This window comes from Pleurodeles waltl, chromosome 3_1, assembly GCF_031143425.1.
Source record: "Pleurodeles waltl isolate 20211129_DDA chromosome 3_1, aPleWal1.hap1.20221129, whole genome shotgun sequence".
In the NCBI taxonomy this organism is placed as follows: domain Eukaryota; kingdom Metazoa; phylum Chordata; class Amphibia; order Caudata; family Salamandridae; genus Pleurodeles; species Pleurodeles waltl.
This window is the reverse complement of record NC_090440.1, coordinates 2001243908-2001268061: the sequence shown is the minus strand read 5'-3', so window position 1 is coordinate 2001268061 and position 24154 is coordinate 2001243908. Positions and strand designations below refer to the sequence as shown.

The 24154-nt window shown below is 41.9% G+C and overlaps 1 protein-coding gene across 5 annotated transcripts in view; it reads right to left on the bottom strand.

Moving 5' to 3' along the window:
• The window catches only part of BRIP1 (BRCA1 interacting DNA helicase 1), a 967251-nt gene that overhangs the window by 449480 nt on the left and 493617 nt on the right, over positions 1-24154 (bottom strand). For all 5 annotated transcript variants that reach the window (XR_011201660.1, XM_069226443.1, XM_069226446.1 and 2 more), the window contains one exon: positions 977-1204. Coding sequence is in view for 4 of the 5 variants with exons in the window: in XM_069226443.1 (XP_069082544.1) it covers positions 977-1204 (228 nt within the window). In the remaining variant the exon portion in view is untranslated. The remainder of the gene's footprint in view (positions 1-976; positions 1205-24154) is intronic.

The following is a 24154-nucleotide window of genomic DNA, read 5'->3' as shown; positions in this document are numbered from 1 at the left end:
TGCAATTGCCCAGATGCCAGATGACCAGTGGCAACTGGACTAGACCCCACTGCGGCTTCTAACACCTTGTGATTCTCTTAGTGCCTCCCCTGAGTACTGTAAGGCTTTAGAGGTGTACTCTAGGGGTGAAGTGGGACTTAAAGGACTAAAGTCAGAAGGTAAAATCTATAACCTTGCTAGTTTGTCCAGCCCACACTTCATCGAGGTAACCATCAAATTGAGCCTAGGTCCTGTTCTAAAGTGTTCTACAGTGACCACTGACTATCATTAGCTTTTTGTGCTTCTTGGCGCCATTTGAAACTTTACAAAATTCATATCTCCAGTTCTCCTTATTGGATTTCTTCCATTTTGGTATCATTTTATTTAGTTTTATTCTATTTTCTAATCCGTTTTGGGATTTTTATTGTTTTACATTTTGACTTTGCTACTGTTTTAGTACTGCATAATACTTTACACATTGCTTCTAAGTTAAGTCTGTCTGCTCAGTGCCATAGCAACCAAGGGGTTGAGCTAAGATTTAATTAGTGGCATCAGTGGTTCACCCTAACAAGGACTGTAATTATTACTTGAGGTGGTTACTTACCTCCCTCAGATAATAACCCAATTTCATACAGAGTACTAAAAAGCAAAGAAAAACGTAGTTCCCTGAATGTAAGTAGTGGAAGGATACAAGTCAAATTAAAAGGATGCTAGGGAAGGTGTGCTTTAGCGGAGAGGCAAACACCAGAAGCATGGGAGATTTAAAAGAAATTAATAAGCAATAGGATGACCCAAAGCCCACTGTAAGCATTAATGAAGCCCAGAATAGGCAATGCGACAACAGATAGCAAAACCTAAAACATTCACAAGGTGACAAGAAAACTCCAGAAATATGGCACGTCTCATCACTTATGCACGGGTTAATTAAAAATCACCCACAGCTCCTCAGATAGTTTATTCTTCCAAAACATTTCCTCATTTTGAAAATCAGACTTACACTTTCTCTGATTTGTGGATCCATTAGGTAGTTATATGGGCAGAACACAATATCGGCCTCTATCATCAGCTCCCGGGCTGCAAAGTAAGGGCAGGCACGCAGCTTCTTTCCAAGCCCCACAAGCTCCTCAATGTCCCAGGCCTTGTACAATCCGTGCTTGAACTGTAACATGTTCTGCTCATTCATCTTTACCTTCTGGACACCATGAAAGAAACGACAGGATCGACCCTACGAAAAACCACAACAATTAATAAGTTATGGTTTTGAGATAATACAAAAAATAGCGGCAAACTATTTAGATGGATTTCGTCAATTCATAAATCAATTTATTAACAAAAGTCTAGTGTGTCAAGGCACATACAAAAAAGAAGCATGAAGGACTATAAATCATTTCAGGAAAGTGATAAAAGCAGCCATATTCAATATCCGCTTTAAAAGACAAGTCACAATGACCAGCAAATAAAGTTTTCTCTGGTAAATAGGCGAAAAGGACAACTACACCAAGTAATCCAGCTATTCTGCAAGACCTAAAATCCTAAATTATCACTTGCTTTACAGTTTTCAACCCATTTCAACATTTTCCATAATTCTATATGAAGCCTCCCTGGATTAGTTTCGTGTCTCCAACAGGGAAAGACTTCTCTTTACCAGAAGAAATATCTCCTGACCATAGCACATTCTCACTTAATGATTTCTAGTTCAAATGAAAAATGGCCTGAGGAAAGTACACCTCTATTGTATTCGATCTTTCCTTTCTCTTAAAGGAAATAGCCCTGCTTCCAGGGGAGGTGTTGAATTACAAACCACAGTGTCAACTTAAGGATTTTAGTGCCCCAGGCATAATATTTTGGGGCCTGTGTACACAACAAATTTACATTTTATTACCCTTTCAAGCACATGATGCTAAAGAATACTAAATGATATGTTCAGTTTCAATAAGGTCATACAAACACAGTTGAAATATGTCTTGACTGGGACCCCAACAAGATACAGTGTTAGGGAGACAGAGTTAGAGGTAAGGGTGAACAGAGAGGGAGATAGAATTAGATAGAGAAATGTAACAGCGATCAAACAGAAAGAAAGTTCAGTTTGCCAGGGGCCTCCTCGGGAGGTGTGGGCCCTTGGCAATTGCTCACTTTGCCTATGCATTAACACATCTATGACAATCCCTGTGCAGACAGGTGATTGTGCAGTGATAGGAATTCGATTTCTGGTGTAAATATTTCAACCCCACAATTTTCCCCTGAAAATCAAGTCAAACCTGCAAAATCTATTGGGAAAATTTGAATAAAAACTCTGATCTATGTGTTTTGTAATTCCTAGTTTTCTCCGGCAAACTAGTAATCAAAGGTATTTCCTGCAGCAGGTCAAAATGAGAGCTTATATGCTTGGATCCTAAAGTTCTGCAAGATTCAAATGATGAAGCCTGTTGTTAGTGCTCTTGTACTCAGTGGGGTTAAACCCACAGTTGGGACAGAAAAGTCCTCTGCATGATAAGAGACAAGTACCCCTGCCCTGCATGGGCAACTACATTGTTGTTTAGATCCCTAATGTTGATTTATTTTGTCATAGGTAAACAACAATCATGCAGGTGCGTCATCACATAGGCCTGTCTCATAGACTGTGGTCTTGTTGGATAGGGAGGGGTGCCCAAAGTGCCATCCTCATAGTGGTGTACTGGGAGCATGTATGCCTGCGAGGAATACATTACTTGAGAGATGTAATGCTGTGCAGTGCATCCGTAATGAAAGCATGTGCTGGTGTATGCAGGCTTCCGTGAAGTACAATACATGAAGTGTGGAGTATTGTGTGTGTGTGTGGGTGTGTGTGTGTGTATTATTCCGGTACAATATACAACAGCTTCAGTGATGAACATTGCACGCAGGCTGAATGTGTGTGCTGAATGCATGTGTACTTGTAATGGTACAATGCATGGAGGTAACAGTACTAGGCAGTAAGTATGCTGTGAATGTACACTGTGTGTGTGTGTTTGCAATAGTACATTACATAGAGAACCTTGGCTCTAATTTGTGAAGCTCTGGTCTGCCTGGTGAAGATATGAAGAGGGGAGGAATCCCCCAAGCTAGATTTGTGTACTGCTGCATTCCTGTGAGCTGGGTGGGACACACACTGGAGGGAAGGAGGAACAGACTCCCTTTACACCTCAAAAGACTGATCTTTGATTAATTGACAGATCACAAGGAAGGGGCCTGGACACATCTCAGGAAATGAGATGGGGCTGATAAGGGAATCACAAAGAGTAGGGCTGGGAGTCTGGGATTAACCTTTTGATGCACATATCGCTGTGGTTGACATCCAGGTTTGAACTGTGGTCACTCCCATGAATTGTGTTGTGGGGCAATCAGCTTCGGAGTCTTGCCTGCTGTAACAGACGTCCTTTTATGAGAAACAAAAAATAACAGAAGTGTTCATGTCAAAAGAAGCCGAAGCCCAAAATAAAACCTCAAAGACTCAGAGTCTAAATTATATTTTGGTGCCTGGAAATGGACTATAAGAAAGGGGAGGCTAAGACCCCAAACTTTGTTCATCTGCCAAATAGCCAGATGGGCTGTTTGAAAAGAAGAAGCTCTGAGAGACTTCTGCCTGTGAACAGAACTAGGGGCAAAGGTCTGTTTAAAAGGACTGCTAGTGCCCCTGCTGGATGGGGAGGCCACACTTAGAAAAAACAAGGCCACCTACCCCCTGAGCCTGGAGCACCAATGCCTGCCTGCTTGCCAAGACCAGTGTGCTCTCTGAAGAAGAGGAGAGCGTGGAGGGAACAAGGTCCAATGGGGAGCTCTACCGTGAGACCTCCCTCTGAAAGAGGTTCTGACCATTATAAGGGGATCCCAGGACACAGCTGAGATCCAGTGCTGAGGGCTGCCAAGTACAGTGACAGAGAAATGATGCAAAGTGAGATTAAAAAGGGCACACAGAAATGGAAATAAAGCAGAAGGAGGGAGAAAGGTAAGCATAAAAGGGAAATGGGGAGAAAAAGAAAGCAAGAAAGCAAAGTGGGGAAAAGAAAAGGGTCACAAAGGACTGAAAGGTGAAAGGAAGGAAGAAAAGACATGTTGGAAGTAAGAATGGTAAAAGAAAAAAAAGGAAGACGGAATGGTGAAATGAAGCACGGAAGGAAGACTAAAGGAAAGAATAAAGGGTGATCAAATAAAGTGTGTCACTCTTTGGTCAAAAATGCAAACTGAAGACAGGGCTGTACCTTATTTAAAGTGAAATTTTTAAGATGATGCTTACATATAGTCTCTCAAACTAAATTCTCATATCAGACAGACTGCAGCATTCTTTTCTACAAGAAGGCAGTAACAATGGCAATTTCTGAGACAGACAAAGAAGGAGTTTCAGTAGGCCAGTGCTGCACTGAACAACGCTTCCACTACTGGGTCTTAATCCGTAATGGAGGGGAAATAGAAAGGGAATCCATGCATGTTTTCATCAATGCATTCATAAAGAAAACTGCTTCATAGTATGAAAAATTGTGGGTACTAAAGACCTAAATGAAGCATCAACAGTAGCTTACACTGTTGTAACGTCAATGAAAGATGGTTTAGTGAATATAAAGCTCTATATATAAACTACCATAATCTCTGTAAAGAAGGTTGCAAGGTCGTCACTGAAGGTCTTGCTAGAACTTAACACCTGGAACACACAACAGTCGGGGGCAAAGAGGACTGTACTAGGTGGGGTTTTAGGATTCCCAATGGGACAGACCCTCTAACTTAGCAAGCGTTTTGGTTCTAGTATGAAAGTCTCCACCCCATTCCAGCACCCTTAGTCATCCATTCATGAGGTGAGGCAAGCTTGTTTTTGGAGCCTTCAGAATCATGGCCTATGGTCCTCTCATTTCATGGCCCTCTATATCTTTGATTTCAAGCTTTACACCATGTTTGTGGCCTCAAATCATGTTTTGTCCAGGGGAGGGTGTTACAACGTCTTCCTGCTCAGTCTTCAGAAATGTCTGCAAACACATTTCCACTGTCTGAGAAAAACACAGTCTTGTGCAGAAGGCCAGGCCTGGGTCATACAAAATGATCTCACAGGCCTCCATTACTCTGGCTCACACATACACAGAGTGCATGTACCATGCAGGTCCTATATACAAACACACACAACATACACTTGGGCTGTTTATGCTAGGTATCTTTCATATCTGCAGTTACTCTGCTGTGCTGCAGAAATATCCTAGAACAGGAGTACAAGTCTGAATGGATAATGCAGACATACTCTCAGCCACCTCTAAATAACCCATTTTTATTGAGTGAAACGGCATTTTAGTGCATTGATGTTAGAATAATGAGGGAAGATCATTAAAGGAGACTTTGTATACAAAAGATACTACCCACCTCCCGTGCAGGATACATCCCTCTACCAAGATTGGGATATTCCAGGTTGTGTCTCAATGGTTGCCCTCAACGTGGGACAAAGCAGGCTTGGGCTCATCATGTTTATTAATCTGCGCACTCGGACTTGCATGTTTAAGCAATCTTCTCTGTACATGGAGCACTGCATACAGTTATTCCTTTCAAAAACTTCACATCCTGAGATTGCATGCTTTGTCAGAAAGTCTCATCCTGCTGTATTCCTAAAGCTCAGCATGAAAAGTTTACCTTGAATTACATTGCAACTCTTGATTCATCTGCTTTCTTTCTTCAGTGACCCTCTGCATATATTTCATCCTCTGCATGCCTCATCTTTCTGAGTATACCCTTCTCTCAGTCACATGCTTGTCTGCCTCAATCACTGTTACTATATTTCTGCAAATGGTTTGCATTCTACTTCAAAGAGCACAAACTTTCCTTTTTTAACCCCATTTCTGAACCTAACAATACCTAATCTCAACCAGCATATCTAGTCTTCTCACCAGCTATTTGCATAAATCCACATAGCCCCCACTAATGATCACATGTTACGGATATTAATTTCATCTAACACAAAGTAACTGGAGTAAATGCATAGCATTCTTTTTCCTTGAGAGCACAGGACTAAACACAATAACCAAAAGTAACTCATGACCACTAGACTAACCACTAACCTTGGGTTCCACAGTACTGTGCTACTCGCAGTAAAGTGCTTTAACTGCTCAGCAGGGACAGTGTGCACTATATGAATACAATTACAATACAATACACGTGTTGAATCCAAATGCATTTAATCCAGTTTCTTCATGCCTAATACAAAACCCCTCATAGTCTTTACTGCTCTGTCATAATCCACTCTAAACCTGGCAAACCTAAAAACCCACTTTCTTTTACTAGAGTGGTATTCTTTCAACTAGCATGCACATTAGTCACTGATCCCAATGTTGCCTGAACCCTAAGTAGGTAACATTTCTACGGCCTCCCAGCTATAGTAAATGCAGTTTCATTATAGATTTTTTGCGATATTAAACACCTGCATTATAATACAACCGAGACAGATGGAAAAGACAATTTGAGAATACGAAATAGACAGCTCAAAGCAATTGGTAATACATTTCCAGTTCAAATGCTTCCATCACCATGTAACAGCAAATAATGACTCCTATATCAAGATATGCCAACTGTGGCGTTGCCAGTGTTCTTTCATTCTCAAACAAAAGGATTGTCATAACAGTGATTAGATGCCAAATTATAAAAGGCTCAGGAAATCCTGCTAAGACCAACAAAACTTAATGAATGTGTGTGGTTCATCCAACGTCAAGGCCAGCAATAGACAGCATCATTGGATTTTCACACAAAAAAACATACCTGGCAGAAGGCCTTGTACTGTTCTTTTGAGGATACTTTTTACCAGGCCTATTAGCCTTTCAAAGGCACTGGATGGGCTTGAGTAATTCCACCCTAAACGTCAATGTATTCTCAGGTTTAGAACGAACAGCATCTCAGAGACACGGAAAAGACAAATGTCGGACTCTGTCCTGTCCATACCAGCCTCTAAGAGGTCTAACTACTACCCCCAGCCTTCATGCTTCACATATATGCATTCCGTCCATCTGTTGTTTTTTCACATTTAAGCATGGCGTGTGACAGGCTCAAGGGGGTCAATAGCTTGTAGTCAACTCTGCATAGAGAAACCCCAAAGTAGCCAAAATAAAATCTCTTATTTCCCAGTATGTCATGCATAACTCTTCTATGAAAGCCGTTCTTAATGAGAAGCCTGTATATTGCACATGAAAATCCAAACAATGATCACGTCGTTGATGATTCAGATTTTAAGATCCAGCATTTATTACATAGGTGATGAAAATAAAATTATTTACAAAGTCGAAGGCATAATCTATTTTTGTATTTTAATTTTTTTTAAGTCAAAGTGGGAAGTGGGGTCCAGATACCTACCCTCTGCCCGCACCATAAGTCATAGGGTCATGGGATGCTCTCCCTTATTTATTTTTTGTGAGTGGTTCTCATAAAAATAAAAAAAATTGTATGGTTTTGTTTTTTTGTGTTTTAAATTAATGCTGTTAAAGTTTTAGTGACAAATGGCCACCTATAAACTGGAAACAGTTTTTTAGTGGTTGTATTTTTAAATAGTGCTCTTCCATGTTCTTGTTTCGAATGCTTTCAATTTGATCTTCGCACCACACATTTGCTTTGCACTCCATTCAACATAATGGAAAATCCTGTTGGGTGGGCTTGCTTTTATTTTCTATTTCCTGGAGGACCTGTCCAGGAACATTTAATGGTGTTTCTGGCTCCGGCTTAGCAGGTATCTGGAATTCTGGAATTCTTTTACCTGCTGTTCATATTGGAATTTTGTATACTCCTTTTTAAGCTTCAGATGTTTTGTTATCGTGGAAGAGCAAAGGCATTCAGACATCTATTCTTTGCTCAGCCTATTAGTAAGACAGTTTGCAGATTGTCTGCCTTGCATTAAGTATCATTTCTTCAGGATGATGCATGAAAAATTATTAAACCATAGGGTAATTTGTTGTTTAGTTCTCCCTCTATACTCTCTTGAGTACAAATCAGTTCTTCCTCTTCCTTATGTGTAGATAGCCTAGGAAGAGCATCAGACATGACACAGATGAGTCACTGTAACAACTGTTAGTTTCTTCTCTTCATAAAGAAATTGTGCGTCTCCTTGTAATGATATTTGTATTTTGACCACTGACTCCACGTTACACTTAGCCTAGCAGCATACCGTCACCTTAGTGACCACCAGCTTCATTATGCTTCATGACTTTATTTTAGCATTAGCCACAACCACATTCAAATCTGCAAATATTTTTCCACTATACAATGTGCTTCTTGCTCATGTTTTTATTCTGCATTCTCACCAAGGGCTTCGGCTGATAAGAATGTACTAGGACGGCAGAGAACCGTTTTGTTTTGATAGAGGGCATCTTGGGATTTTAGCCAATTCCAGACGTGTTCTTTTCAGAGCTGACCTAAAGTAACCAGCATTTTTTTAAAATAATAAACGTATGCAGTGGGAGGGAGTTTCTAGAATTCTCCTCTCTTGTTTGCTAAAAGTATATAAGAGACCCAGGTCGACGGTGGGGAGATTCAGAGACCTCAATCAGGACTGAGACGTCAAATGCCTGATATATTTCCCATGAGGGTAGATCTCTGTTTCTCGTTGCAGTCGAATCGAGGTCAACGACTTGCTGGCAGGAGAAAGATGAAGCACCAGATAGGCCCGACGGTGATGAATTTTTACTAATTATTTGCTTTGCATTGTGTATGAATATATATATATATATATGTGTATATATATATATATATATATATATATATATATATATATATATATATACACAAATCTATGTATTTGTATCTTTGCATGTATATATGCAGTGGAGAATCATTTGTACATGTTTTCATTTAATTGCTGTGACCATTTTTAAACGTGTGCTTTCAGCATGCTGACCTTCCTTTATGAACTTTGCGAAGTGAATTAATAAATGTCATCTTTAGACTAAGAGATTTTTATCAGTGCATGAGTGTTTCAGTTCGGTCATTAGTGAAGCAAAACACTCCTATTGCTTTTGAAAAGGCACTTTTTGATGTGGTGGGTACATATAGTTTTAACTAACAAAAACTGTGTTTAAAGTTGTTGGAAAGTTCATAGAATTTCCTATAGCCTCCAAATTTTGGATAAGGCCTAACCTTGTTTCAAGAGGTGCTGAGATGGCCTGAATTTGAGTCTGCGGACCGCATGATTACTAAATATGTTTGAGCTTGGTATGAACTTGCCTCCTATAATACAATCTGATTCTAGCCGTCTTTTTTAAAAAATCAAGTACTCGTACTCATACTTTTAGTTGCAAACTCAACTCAGGGTTTGCATATTCTGGCAGAGGTCATAGTAGTTGTCCAGGAGTTCATCAGTCAGCGAACTCCGTTCAGAGTTCGCAAAATCTGGCATAGGACAGAACAGCAATTCATAACCTTGTCAGTTAAAGAAAATTCAGTTCAGAGTTTGCAACATCTGTCAGGGAATCCAGCAATGGGTCATAACTGAAATTGGTTTGAGAACATCAAGGCCTGTCTCTAAGCAGAGTTGGTGAACCAGTGCATCAATCCGTTTTTAGGATCGAGGATGCAAGCGCTCTGGCCTCTTGTAATCTATCTCTGAGCTTTTAACCACACCCACGCTTGCTATTCATTCTTTGTTGTGCTCGTCTTAAATGCTTCATTTTTATTGGTGCGTTTTGTAAAATGCCCCTCCTTTGTGTGCTAAGTTCCCTCCCAGGTGCTTTCACTAAGTGAACATTTTTGTTGGTCATCACACTACGTCGCGCTTCCTCCTGTTACAGCGTGAGATGGCCCCTCCTACGGTTTCAGTTTGCCTTTCATCCCAGCCTTTCTAGATATTCACACAGGGAGCCAATAACTCTTGAAGCTCACGGAGGACGTGGCGCTTTGAACTGACTTGCTTCTGTCAACTGTTTTACTTTTCATTTTCAATTTATGTGGCAAGAAAAGTCCAGTTAGGAATCTACAACGCTAATAGCTCTAACTCGAGCAAAAGCAAGACTCATTGCATTGCAAATGCTTGTTTTCTTTTTTTTTTTTTTTTTAAACTGAGAAGACCCTTCAGGGAGTCAGTGACAGTGGAGAGTTGTGCTTACCCTTCCCTTTTATGTAGCCTTTTTAGCTTTTGCATGATGCAAGAACCATGGCCCGCATTCTGTAATTGCAGCTGCAACAGAAATGTTTCTGTGGTGGCCAAACCAATAGCCTTTCTGGACTTGCTGAAAGAAAGCTGGGTTTGTGGGACCAAAATAGGCAATGAGAGAAAAAACCTCCTCATGCAATTGAATATTTGTTTTTAATTTAGCTCCACGGACAGTTCATGAACCTGTGTTTGCAAACTAACCTCAAACTAAGGGTCACCATGTCTCTATGATTTAATCCATCGGAGTCCACCTGACATGTATTTGACACTAAACCAAGCAAAGGCACTCCTCTGAGTAAAGTACTAGTTGTATGCAAAGTTGGTGTATTGTTGTTTTTGGTGGACAACAAAGTAAAGTTTAGATCCACTCTATTTTAGATCCACCCAATACAATTTATGAACACAGGTTAATGTACTGACTCCACTATCTCTATAACTTTACTCTTTGATGCCCACTAAATAGATTTCATAATGAAGAGTGCTCAAATACTATTAAAGTGGTTTGCACCAAATTAAGCAAAGACACTAATCGGAGTAAAGTGCTAGTTTCATTCCAAGTAAAGTCTAAGTTTGTTTTGGCAGAGAACAAAGTTTCTGATGGGAGTTAAAACAGAAAACACTTATTTTATGACCCACCCCCCCCTTGCTTTGTTGTTTTCTCCATCTCCCAACAGATTTGCGGAAAACTTGACATGCAGCAAAATAGTATTTTGTTTAGTTATCTGAACTTTTTTTGCAGATAATCAAACTGAATCTAAGTTGGAAGATTGATATTTATTACATACTATTATTGCATCAAACAATGTACATGTTCACAGTGTACAAACTATTCATAAACATATTAAATATTCTAAAAGAAACAAATTATTTGCAAGCCTTTTTAAGGCAACAGCTTCATCAACATACATAAACTCACCACTTAAAAGGTCACCTTCCAGATTTCCAATATCTAAAACAATTTTTTTTAAGATAATACATTTCTTTATTTGATTCAAAGAAGAAAGAGATACTTTAAGAATGCAAAAATTCCTAATGACAATGTTACAGTTTTACATAACTGAATTGCTATACCATATTGTTTACCCTCAATAATCTTCCATCAGGGTATCAGATATATTTACCAGTATGCTAAGTGAACAGGACAAAAGAATAAAAATTGTCTTTAGACTTGGCATCTTGTCCGTAAAATCAACAGATGCCATTCAGAATACTATTAGTTACCCAGAATGATATAAAATTGGCTAACACCAAAGTACCAATGTATTGATTGTAAAGATTATTTTTTTTTAGCATTGTGACTAAAATGTTCAAATACACTTCAAACATAGGTCATCTTTAGAAGCTAAATAATTTTCAGTCAGCCGGCCAAACTCAATGATGACAACAACAAAAGAAATTCTATTCAATGGGCCAAATAAGAGGTTTTAACAAGAAGGGCCATTTTAGAATTAACATAACTTTTAGAATTAATATCGTCCAGTCTACTCCATAGCCAATCAAGGCCAGAAGTAACCAGATAGAGCATACGTTATCAGCAAAGCAAAAAGTCATCTTTTTGATAGCAACTCACACCCAACCATTAATGAAACAGTCACTGTTTCTGATATATACAGTGGTGGTCGCCACTGGGTAGTTATATAGTTAGGATCGTTTTTCCACAGGAAATATTTTTTTGTGTTGTTAATAACTTTGGTGCCGTTTGATGAATCTGCACAAAACTTTCCAAAAAGGTGCTACTTTTAGACTAGTTTGCACATGGAATGTATTAGGTGATCTGTTAAGCGGGAGCCAAGAAAAAAGGGGGAGGGGGCCCAAATGAGTTTTCCCCATTCATTTTCCCATTGGAACTTTAGACACATCTACAATCTAAACTGCTGAACGGATTTAAACCACATTTGGCAGAAAGCTAAATCTAGGTCCAGAAGTAGTGCTTTTTGCAATTTGGTGTAAATCCGTTCAGTAATTTTTGAGCAATTAATGCTCAAAATCTTTGTATTTCTAAGGACGATGAACCCAAAAGATCTCAAGCTGAGATATGATTGGCTGCCGCCACCTCAACCAGGAAATGGTGGTATCCATCATAGGACTTGGAACTTACTCCAGAGTCCTACAAAAAAACAAATGAGAAAAAAAAGACACGAGGATAGGGAAGGAATACCCTGACCTCTTAGGCCTGCTGGTGGGGGTTCAAGAGGGACTCCGCCTAGGGCTACAAATGTAAAAAAAAAAAAAAAAACACTTACCATGAATTCCTGTACATCTGTGGCAATATTTTAAACAAAAAAAACAAGCGCAGGCTCCCGCGGGTGCTTTTGAAAGGCCTCCCATGGTGGGCCAATGCCTGGGGGGTGAAGCAAGAGTTTAATTTTTAAAAGGGGGTCCTCCACCAGCTGATTTCGGCTCCCGGGAGACCCCGAGACCGGTGTGTTTTTAAGGGGGAGTTGGGCACCAAACACCTCCCCTCCCCCATTCTCCCCCAAAACACCCCATCTCTAGGGCCTGGTGTATTTTTTATGGGGAGCAATGACCCTGGTGGATGGGATTCCCGGGGCCTAACAAGGGCCCGTTGGGGTGGGGGATAGGGGGCACGCTGCCTCCCTCCCCTTTAATAAGACAAAGAAAAACGCTCTAGCGGATGGGAACCGCAAGGCCTAATGAAGCTCGGGGAGGGGAGCTGGATTTCTGTTTGTTGATTGAATATAACTTTACATTTTTAAAAAACCCTAGAAATTCAATGAAAAAAGCAAAGGTTAAAGTGATGTTAGGTAAAATATTCAGTAACAATGGAGCTAACATTTTGAACTCTACAAATCACACAAATTCACCAGTTATAGTGATGACAAGTAACTAGAACTAATGCCCTAAGGTAATTATAACTTGCACCCTCTACATGCACTGCTAATTATCCCACATATTACATCACTTATGACATCTTCTATGACACCATTGATATCACTGCAACATTTGCAGTGAAATTATTGATGATAGAGCTGTGCAAGGTGGGGCCTATCCGTGGGCTCAGAGGCCGCCCATTATTTAACATTTGTTGGCTTCATTGTCACACTCATTTATTTGATTCTTATTGGTCCACTGCCAGAGTCTTCTTTACCCCTTTGCGTGTTTATATGTAATCTGAAGCATGATTGTATAATTTGTGCCCTTCCTCTGCTTATTTTTTTTATAAGTGCTACTTTTTTCCTTGGATGTAAGCACTCTATCAGATATTTTTCTTTTTCAGGTGGCTCCCTTTTGTACTTCCCCCCCTTAGTGTTCTTCGCCTGTTCATTTGCTTGCCCCTCCCCACTCAGCCTCCCTCCTTCCATTGTCCGTGTTTGCTTACCCCCATACTCTCTCGCACAGTTCGTTGTCCATGATGGCTTGCCATCATCCTCCATCCCACCCTTGTCAGTGTAGACCTGCTCCCACCCACCCTACCTTCCTCATCCATGTTGGCTTGCCCCTACCCTCCCTCTGTATGTTCACTGTCCATGTTGATCTGCCACCATGCTCGCCTTCTTCCCTACATCTGTTCATTATCCGTGTTGGCTAGATACCACCTTCCTTCCCTCCGTTGTCTGTGCTGGCCCCCACCATAACAAAAAAATTAAAAAAGTACCTATAACGTGGACACTGCTGGCCGGGTCATACTACTTTCCCCCCGTGTTTATAGTGCTTTTGTTCCTTTCAGCCGTGCTGCAGTACAATATAGCTAAAGCACATTTACAAAGCCAACACCTTGTGTAGGTGAAGCCTACTGGCTTTTCCAATGCTTGCTAGTTTTCATAATAATTTTGGCAAAGGGTATGTTGGCAACAGAAACCATCAAGTTAGAAAAAGAGTACTAGGACACACAAGGGCAACCAAGCATAATGATCAGCATTATCCACTTGGCTGGCACTTTCATTAATTAGAACACTGGAATGTTGGGAATTGAAAACAATTGAGTGCTCCAGACTTCTAATGGCGGTAGAAGCCCGGAGCTTCAACATTCCAATGTTGTTGTTGTTCACAGCTGCTGCTGTGAACAAAGGCTTCATGGAGCCCGAGGAGATTGAAATCCCCTCAGGCTCCGTGAAGCCCTTGTTTTATTTATTAGAACATTCTGCTCTCTCGTGGCAGAATATTCTAATAGCCTTATATCCTTCCGTAGTTGGGCTATATCGGCACTAAAGTCCTGCTCCCTTGTTTAATGTTGAGGTCATTGGCATTGCATTCTGGTGTGCGTTATGGCTGCGTGGCTGATGAGCAATCTATGGTATTATGCACTCCTAACCATGACATGGTAATTTCTTCAATTTTTGAGTTTTAATTTGCAGCAATAACTGTTGCACTTTAACTGTTTCAGGCTAACTTCTGATAATTTTTTTAACATACACCAAAGTGGTATAACTGCTATATACTTAGCAGAAATGTATTGTCTAGCAGTAATTTAATCCACCATTCCAGTCTGGATGTAAATGTTAATGCATAAGAATATGTAAAGTTGTTTGCCAAATTCAACACAAATAGAAATTTACGTGACACTGTACCTGCACAGTAATCGTTAAAACACATAAAAATTAAATATTTTAAGAAACGTGATCCTTCTTTCGGATCATTCTGCTTAGATCATGTCAGCATCATGCGTCTGGTAGTTATGGTTTATATCCTATGTACGGAAATTGTTTAAGAGAGGCCCTCGAATAAGTGATAATACCCGACTTAAGTAGAGCTTGCAATATGTTCCAAAAATTAGACTTTTTAATCCACAATACAGGTTACTACAAAGGTCTCAGTGAGAATCTCACGTTCCAATAAACGTTTTAAGAGTTCAAAATGATGTAGCAAACCTATGCACGTTTTAGATGACCAAAGGGACCTATAATATGCGTTTTAAAAGAATGGAGTTTGCCTAAATATACAAAGGACCGAAGCACATGGCCAATAGATGCTGATGTAACCAATAAATCCAGGGAGATTTAAAGTAAAAGTTTTCCCTACTTCGGACTCTAGAGATATTTATTGCTGGCAAGATTCAGACTAGCCTTTTGTTTTGCTGAAAACAACAGCACATTCGCCAGTGAGGTAATATTTAAAATACTTGTAGACTAGAAATCTCACTCGCGGTATTCCACGAAGTGCAGTAAAAAATACAACTCCCTGAAACTCAGGAGGAAGAAAAAATACAAATTAAGAAAACCAAGTGACATAGGTGTTGGGTGTATGGTTCAAGGCACAGCACTGTGCTAAACATGGCCAATTGCAGTAAGAATACATGGAAGCGTGGACCGCCACTTGAGCATCTTGTTCAGTTTATAAACTGTACATTAACTAAGACAGTGGTTCTTACCTTTTAACTTCTGTGGACCTCACTGAATCATTACTGGAAACAGGGGACCCCCACAGAGTTATTATTAGAAGCTGGGGACCCCTGGCCTAAGCAGATTTTTATGATTTAAACTTCAAACCAATACACAAAAAAGTATATACCAATCAAATGCTCAAATATTGAAATACTTTGTTTAATTCATAAATATTGAAAACGTTTTTAAATTTTCAATTCTGCTTCTTTATGTGCATATACTTTATTAATTTTAGTGTATTCATTTTAATGTTATTTATTTTGGTAACACAGTCGCAGAACCCCGAGTCAGCCTCCCGGATCCCCACGGGTCCTCAGACCATAGGTTAAGACCCACTGAACTGAGAAATAGCACTCCCACATAGTGGAACATTGCATAACCCGTTTAAAACAAGTTTTAAATACTGAGGTTATATACGTTGTACACAACTTCTTAAAATAGACATAATCCATGTTACACATCTACACGTAAGGATTTTCCGTGCAAATGAGTAGGTGCCTTCCCGGTGATTCTTTTTTCTTTTTAGCTATGAAATTAAAGTTTAAGGGAATATAATTTAGGTTTTAGTACAATCCTATACTACATAAGTTTAGATCACCATACACCAGCGCCACCTGGGAGACCTGCATGCAGCAGCAGCCAGACCAGCTGATGACACTCCTTCTGGAGTCCTCTGAAGAAAGTGCTGGGATGCCACCAACCTGATGATGGTTAGAGGGCTCACTAACACCCACTGCAATAATAACTGTGAGGCTCCTCATGAGCGGACCCTCTATTGTAACCAGGAACCTAGCATGTCAGTGGACATAGGATTGACCCCTAAGGGGCTCGGGCCTGATTTAGATATTAGCAGATGAGTTACTCCATCATAACGGTGACAGATATCCTGTCCGCCAAAATCTAAATATCATAGTGTTAGAAATGGTGTCTCTAGTTGGCAGTCGGTTTGCACCCTGTCCAAGTAGGGACCCTCATTCTAGTCAGGATAAGGGAGATACCCGCTCAGATAACCCCTGCTCACCCCCTTGGTAGCTTGGCACGAGCAGTCAGGCTTATCTCAGAAGCAATGTGTAAAGCATTTGCACATAACACACAGTAATAAGTGAAAACACTACAAAAGGACACCACACCAGTTTTAGAAAAATAGCCAACATTTATCTATATGAAACAAGACTAAATACGATAAAAATCCAACATACAGTAATAAAAATATGAATGCTGCAAGATGTACTTAACAATACAGTTCCTTGAAGTCGATAACTCCACCTGGGGCTATCATGGTGTTGTGTACAACAAAACCAAAAGTTCAGGCTGGCCTCGGCGTCGCGGGCCAGCTGCGGTGTCGGGAAGACCCACAAACAGTGCCTTGGATTCGCAGGGCGTCGTGACCCTCGCGGTGAGCTCCGGAGAGCGGCTTCGCCGGCGTCAGTTCCGGAGTCGGTGCAGGAGTCGTCGGGCCCTTGAAGTCACGCACCTCGGGGATCGAACTCCGGGCTGATGAAATCAGGTGCGCTGGCGGGGATGGCGTCGGGGCTGCGGTGCGAAGCGGGACAATGCGACGTGCGGTGCCCACAGGTCACGGTGCAGGCAACGGCTCGGTGACTGCGTCCAGCGGCGTTGGTGAGACCAGGGCTGCTGTGTGAAGCAGGGCGGTGCAATGTGCGGTGTCCACTGGTCACGGTGCAGGCAGCGGCGGCGTCGTTGCGGAAGCGCTGTCGTCGGTAGGCCCAAGCCAGCGGTGCGGGATGGGACGGTGCTTCGAGACCCTCACGAGCGGTGTCCACAGGCCACGGTGCAGGCAAGGATGCCTGGTGACGACACTGGAGCCGATGGTGCTGGCGTCGGTGGACCGGGGCTGCGGCGCGGGACGGGACGGTGCTTCGTGCTCCTCACGAGCGATGTCCACAGGCCACGGTGCAGGCAGCGGCGCCGGTGTCAGCAGGAGCGACGTCGTCTGGGATGCCCAGGCTGCAGTGTGAGCAGGTGACGCCGGAGTGTGGGGCCCTCAGGTCGCGGTGCGAGCAGCTGCTCGGTGAAGTCGTCCGATGACGGCGTCGGTGAGACCAAGGTCGCGGTGCGAAGCGAGGCAATGCGACTCCGTGCGGCGTCGGCAGGTCACGGTGCAGGCCAGTGGCGTCGTTGGTGGCATCGCAGTGGTTTCTCCTCTTGAACAGCACAAAACACACAGTTCCCAGTGCTGCAGGTCGAGGAAACTGAAGTCTCTGGTGTCCCTGAGACTTCCAACAGGAGGCAAGCTCTACTCCAAGCCCTTGGAGAATTTTCTCAAGCAGGACACACAGCAAAGTTCACCCTTTGCACTCTTTTCAGGCAGAAGCAGCAACTGCAGGCCAGTCCAGCAAAGCAACACAGCAAAGGGACAGTACTCCTCCTTCAGCCCTTTTCCTGGGCAGAGGTTCCTCTTGATTCCAGAAATATTCTAAAAGTCTGGGGTTTTGGGTCTGCTTCTTATACCCAGTTCTGCCTCCTTCAGCTCTTCTCCTGGGCAGAGGTTCCTCTTGATTCCAGAAATATTCTAAAAGTCTGGGGTTTTGGGTCTGCTTCTTATACCCAGTTCTGCCTTTGAAGTTTGCAAACTTCAAAGCAAATTCTCAAGTGTTTGCAAGATCCTTCCTTGTCCAGGTCAGGCCCCAGACACTCACCAGGGGGGTCGGAGACAGCATTGTGTGAGGGCAGGCACAGTCCTTTCAGGTGTGAGTGACCACTCCTCCCCTCCCCTCTAGCACAGATGGCTAATCAAGATATGCAGGCTACACCCCAGCCCCCTTTGTGTCACTGTCTAGAGGAGAGGTGTGAACAGCCCAACTGTCAAACTGACCCAGACAGGGAATCCACAAACAGGCAGAGTCACAGAACGGATTAAGCATTTAAGGATTTCTAAAAGTGACATTTTCAAACGCACAATCTTAAAATCAACTTTACTAAAAGATGTATTTTTAAATTGTGAGCTCAGAGACCCCAATCTCCACATGTCCATCCGCTCCCAAAGGGAATCTACACTTTAATCAGATTTAAAGGTAGCCCCCATGTTAACCTATGAGAGGGACAGGCCTTGCAACAGTGAAAAAAGAATTTAGCAATATTTCACTGTCAGGACATATAAAACACATTACTATATGTCCTACCTTAACCATACACTGCACCCTGCCATGGGGGCTACCTAGGGCCTACCTTAGGGGTGTCTTACATGTAAGAAAAGGGAAGGTTTAGGCCTGGCAAGTGGGTACACTTGCAAAGTCTAAGTTACAGTCAAAACTGCACACACAGACACTGCAGTGGCAGGTCTGAGACATGATTATAGAGCTACTCGTGTGGGTGGCACAACCAGTGCTGCAGGCCCACTAGTAGCATTTGATTTATAGGCCCTGGGCACCTCTAGTGCACTTTACTAGGGACTTACTAGTAAATCAAATATGCCAATTATGGATAAACCAGTCCACAGTACAATTTATATGGGGAGCACTTGCACTTTAGCACTGATTAGCAGTGGTGAAGTGCGCAGAGACAGTAAACCAGCAAAAGCAGAGTCCAAAACCAGGAGGTCAGAAGGCAAAAACACAGGGGAGACACGCCAAAAAGCTGCCAGGTCTAACACATAGGATATCATGGGATTTAGATTTAGGTAGACAGGACATCTGTCACCATTGTGACGGAGTAACTCGTCTGCCAATATATAAATCAGGCCCACAGTCTGTATCGCAGAGTGTAAGGGTTACAATGAATGGAGAGGAGAGAAGGGTAATACAAAATAACAAGAGAAAAAAGAGGAAGACAGAGGCAAACTTTTTCCCCTTCAAGATCTTAAAAAAGTAAATCCAAAACATGAGAGCATTCTCCTGCACCTGCTCCATCATCCCCTACTAAGGACTTGGTTCTGGGGGCTTTTTGTTGGTGAAGAAATCTATCTCCAGGCAGGAAGGAAAACTAGACAAACTTGATGAAACATTTATAGCACTGGAGAATAAAATGCTCACCCTTGTGAGCCCGAAGGGAGGACAATTACTGACGTAAGAGAATAACATCCTTGCTTTAAGAACAGAAGTCTAGGAAATCATTGTGCATCCAAACCAAACAAGGGGTTCTGGACTCTCAAACAGTGAAGGATGAAGGTCTTGCTCTCATCATTGACAACTGAGGAAAAGATACGCTTGAACAGGACAGAGAAACCTACCCAATATACATGATCATGTATCACAGCTTCAGGGGGTGGCCATCTAGACCTTGGAAACTTAAGGCCCTGGCCCAACGCTAAATATTTTGTCACACTGAACTCTAGCAAGTGGACCATGACTGCGTTTAAGGCCAAAGGTAGTCGCCATTATGAAGGCCACAAAATACTGAAGTTTCCAGACGTGGCATTTGAAACTGTTAATGAGAGGAGAACTCTGAAGCTACTGAAGAAAATATTTCTGGCCCAGGATGTGAAGGTTGGACTAGCACAACCTGTTTAACTAAAATCATCCTACAGCATGGAGGACTACATTTTCTGAGACAATAAAAAGGGTGAATACAGATAAAAAACAAGCATTGACAATGACAACAGGTTAAGGTTATGAATGTCAAGCCATGACTGCCTTTTCCTATGTGTGCTACTGCCACAGACAAACACCATAAATTATCTAGTTAGTCAAGACATTTTAATAGCATTACAATGGAATGTGTGTACCCTTAAAGTTCAAGCTCAGGCAGTTGAATAAACAAACAAAACGATCACAGCTGGATGAAGCACTTTTTTAGAAGCACACAACTTCTGCCCAATCAAAACATACTCCTGGCTCAAAACATGTGGGCGGAGCCAAAGTCCCTCTCCTGGTTGATCTTATATAATTGTCTGGTGACAGCTGTGCTGTCCAGCCAGACCACAAAAAAGGGTGCTAAATGAGGGTATATTGTGTTGGTCATTGACTGTCTGCTTTACTGTATCCGAATGTCACATAGCGCCCTGACTGCAGCGTAATTTATACATCTGTGAACAGCTCTTTCGAGAGAGATGTTAGGACACTACTGATGAGAAATCGTAAAAGCACATAAAATTTTGTTCAGATTACCTATATGACTTTGCTGTGCCACTGAAATTTGTTGAAGTGGACAACTTTTGTTCTACTTTCTAGGAGGTTATCCTCACGTGTTTTTGTGGTGGTGATAAAATATCAAAAAATCAAAAGTACACAGTTACAGCCAATAGACTAGTACAAATGTAAACAGTAAGTAACAGAGTCTATGAGTCTGCTCTTATTAGAACAAGAGCCCTCACTCACCAAATGGTGACATGCTTCATCATCGGGCTTTTGCTCCTCGTCAGGCCGGCACTGCAATGCCTGACGGGCTCCTCGTGGGGGCTCTTTGCCGGAGATCTTTTGAGTGTAAAGAATACCGGTAGCTGAGTGCTAGTATGTGGGATTGGTACATGGGTATGTGAAAATAAAAATGGCTAGAGGTCTGGAAATATCGTATTTAATCAACCCAGACCCCTGTCATGATTAAAAGCAGAGTGTGGGTAAGGATTAGAAGTAATGTCTAGTGTCCACCCTCAGAAACAAAAAAACTGTCAGTCCCTGAATTAGGGGAATGTGGAGAGTTAGAGTACAGAACTAACTATACTTCTATCATCGGGGATAAAATATCACCATTTACCTAATTGTTTGTACAAATAAAACAATTTTAAAAAAATCGAACTACACAGTGTCTCACCCCAAAACATGTTATATAGAAAAAAGTTTACAATATGATAATGTGCCTGTTGTATTTTCTTTCTGCTACTCAACATGCTAAACAGAGGACAATTACAGTGGCCATAAGGGAAGTGTGAGCCACTGCTTCAGTCTGTCCTTCAGCCTATCCAATGTGTATTAACAACACTAAGAGATGTCACCATACAATCATGATTGACTGTACAAATGTGACTCAAATAATATTTAATAAACGAAAGGTGGCTCTGCTCTCTAGGATACGCTCTCCTAGAGTGTATCATTACAGCAACTAATCATTACTTTTTAATCAACGCCCCCTTTACAATTTCTGAATACAATGCTAAAATTAATAATACAGGTAACAGAAATTCCAAATAAAGTTAGGCATGGAAAGACAATCACATCACCTGTCATTCACGGGCAGAAGGGAAACAACCTCCCTTCCTGTCTGACCCCCAACGACCCAACTCTCAATACAAACCCAGTGTTTTTCTTTTTTTGTTTTGTTTAAAGTACAAGATATACAGACCAAAGTCTCAGGCCCACCCACTGTCAGTTCTTCTAAATCTTCTCCTAGTACGACCTGCGCCATTGCCATTTTTCACCCTTTAAGTGTGACGTTGTTTAGCTCATTGCTTGCAGATACCAGATCAGGCTCCCCGCTAGACCCTTGCCCCCTGCCCTCCTACCCCCTCAGTACTGGGTAAGATTGCTCTCCTAGTCATGGAACCACTTTCACATTTCTTGAATGTTTCCTTGATGGCAGGCATTGTTCCCTTAGCTTGGAAGCGGGCCTTGGTTACAAAGGTCTTGAAAAAGCTGGACCTAGACCATCTCATATGGTCAAATTATAGGACCATTTCACTACTGCCTACTCTCGCTAAGGTGTTTGAGAAACACATTAACTTACAGCTCACCACATACACCGTAAAGATTGGCTTTCTGCACCCATCACAATTCGGCTTCAGGTCCGGCCACATCACCGAGTCTGCCCTCCTTAGTGTTACTAAATACCTACGATGTCAGCTAGATATTGGGGGGCTGTGGCACCGATCCTTTTAGATCTCAGAGCTGCATTCGACACAGTAAACCATTCCACTCAGCTGCTCAGACTGGGAGCCAGACTGCCCAATTCTTGGCTGAGGTACTTTCTGCATAATTGTTCCTTCCTGGTCCTCTCACACCAACAAAGACACAAGGGTGGTGTTCAAGGTTCACTCGCGGCAACACAGGTCTAAACCACACCAGCTTGCCTCAGGGGTGCAACAGGCTTCCAGGCTGAGCCCAGTTCTCATTAATCTCTATGTTAGACCTCTAGCAGAGATTGCTGGATTATATGGGCTTACTTTGTTTCCATATGCAGATGACACCCAAATTGTGGTATCCTCATCTTCTAGGGATAACCACAATGCAGAAGCTATTAACATTTGTCTTGCCCAAGTTTCACTGTGGATGAACTTCAACTCACGGAAACTTAATGGGGACAAGGCAGAGGTTCTGCTGGTGGGCAACCCACCCCACCTCTGGGGTCCCCATTTGTGGCCGTCGACCATGGGCTCCACTCCTTCCCCAGTAGAAGTAGTGAAGACTTTGGGGGTCTGGCTCAACGATAAGCTGACTTTGAGCTATCGGATCAATAAAGTAGCAGCTGTGTGTTTCGGCATCCTAAGATGGCTAAGGAACATTTTGGCATGCCTTCTGATCGCAGCTCAAAGAACAGTTGTCTAGACCCTGGTAATTTCCAGACTGGACTATGGCAACATTTTGTATCTGGGTGCAGCTAATTTCCTACTTAAAAGGCTTTAGGCTGTACAGAATGCAGATGCTTGCCTCCTTCTCCACCCACCCAAATTCACTTCCTCAGCCAGCATGTTACAGACTCTCCACTGGCTTCCAAGTGATTGTGAAGTCCAATTTAAGGCTTTATGCAACATGGAGAAGCACCTCTCTAAAACCGGGCCCATGTATCAGACATTTAGTGTGTTGGTATACATCAAACATTCGCTTTGCTCAAGCCATCTGAATTTGGCAGAGGTCCCGAGAGTTAAGAAAACTCATCAAGGAAGTACGGCCTTTAGGTATCTAAGACCTAAGCTCTGGAACACCTTGTCACATACACTGAGAGCATGCAAATCATTGGCAGTTGTTCATAAACTACTTAAAGCCTAGCTGTTCCCACCTAGTATCATTCTACTGTTTTAATTGGGGGTGTGCGGCAGATACTGGTTTTGTGCGGAGGCTTAGCGCTTTACAAATCACAAATAATTTAATTTCAAGTGAATAGCTAATGTATTGCCACTTAGTTTTAAACATGCCTTGTCAAGCTTTTTTTAATGCTTTGGCCTTGGATAAAGCTGTTAAAGGGTTGAACAAAATATCTTACTGATTTTGAATATACCTTTTCCAGTGTATTAATGTAAAAAACAGAAAGCTAAATAACTACAAAGTCCATGCCTCATGTACAGAAACCCGAAGTACAGCAGCCCTACTTAAAAAATACACGTTCAATTATGTCCAACTTCATGAATTCATCCAACTGAATCCTGCCACCAAATGAACTAGCACGCTGTGGGCTTCCTTTAAAATTTGGTGTAATTTGTGCATCATTCTTAGCACAGAAAACGTTAAATTGTGACCTGCAAATTGCGCATAAAGAAAAATACACTCCAACAAAAACTGTTGTATTTTCACACGTGTAAATTTGGGAAAAGGCAGATTAGAGGTATTCCATACCAAATCTGCAAAATAATAACAAACCTTCAACCTGCCAAGTGTTCTAACAAGATGCTACACCTCTCGGAAACACTACAAATGCGCACACACAAAGGTAATAAAAGCGCCATTATAAAGAGAAAAATACCAGCTTGAAATGCGAAAAGTGTTCTGGTTTCCTTAAAGGAGGTTCCACTCCTCAGGGGCCTGTAGAAGTTGGCGTTCAAGCTTCACAGGCTGAAAGCCTGTTTTATTGGTTAAGTCAGAGACCAATAAATGTCTCAGCAGCACGGGAAGAA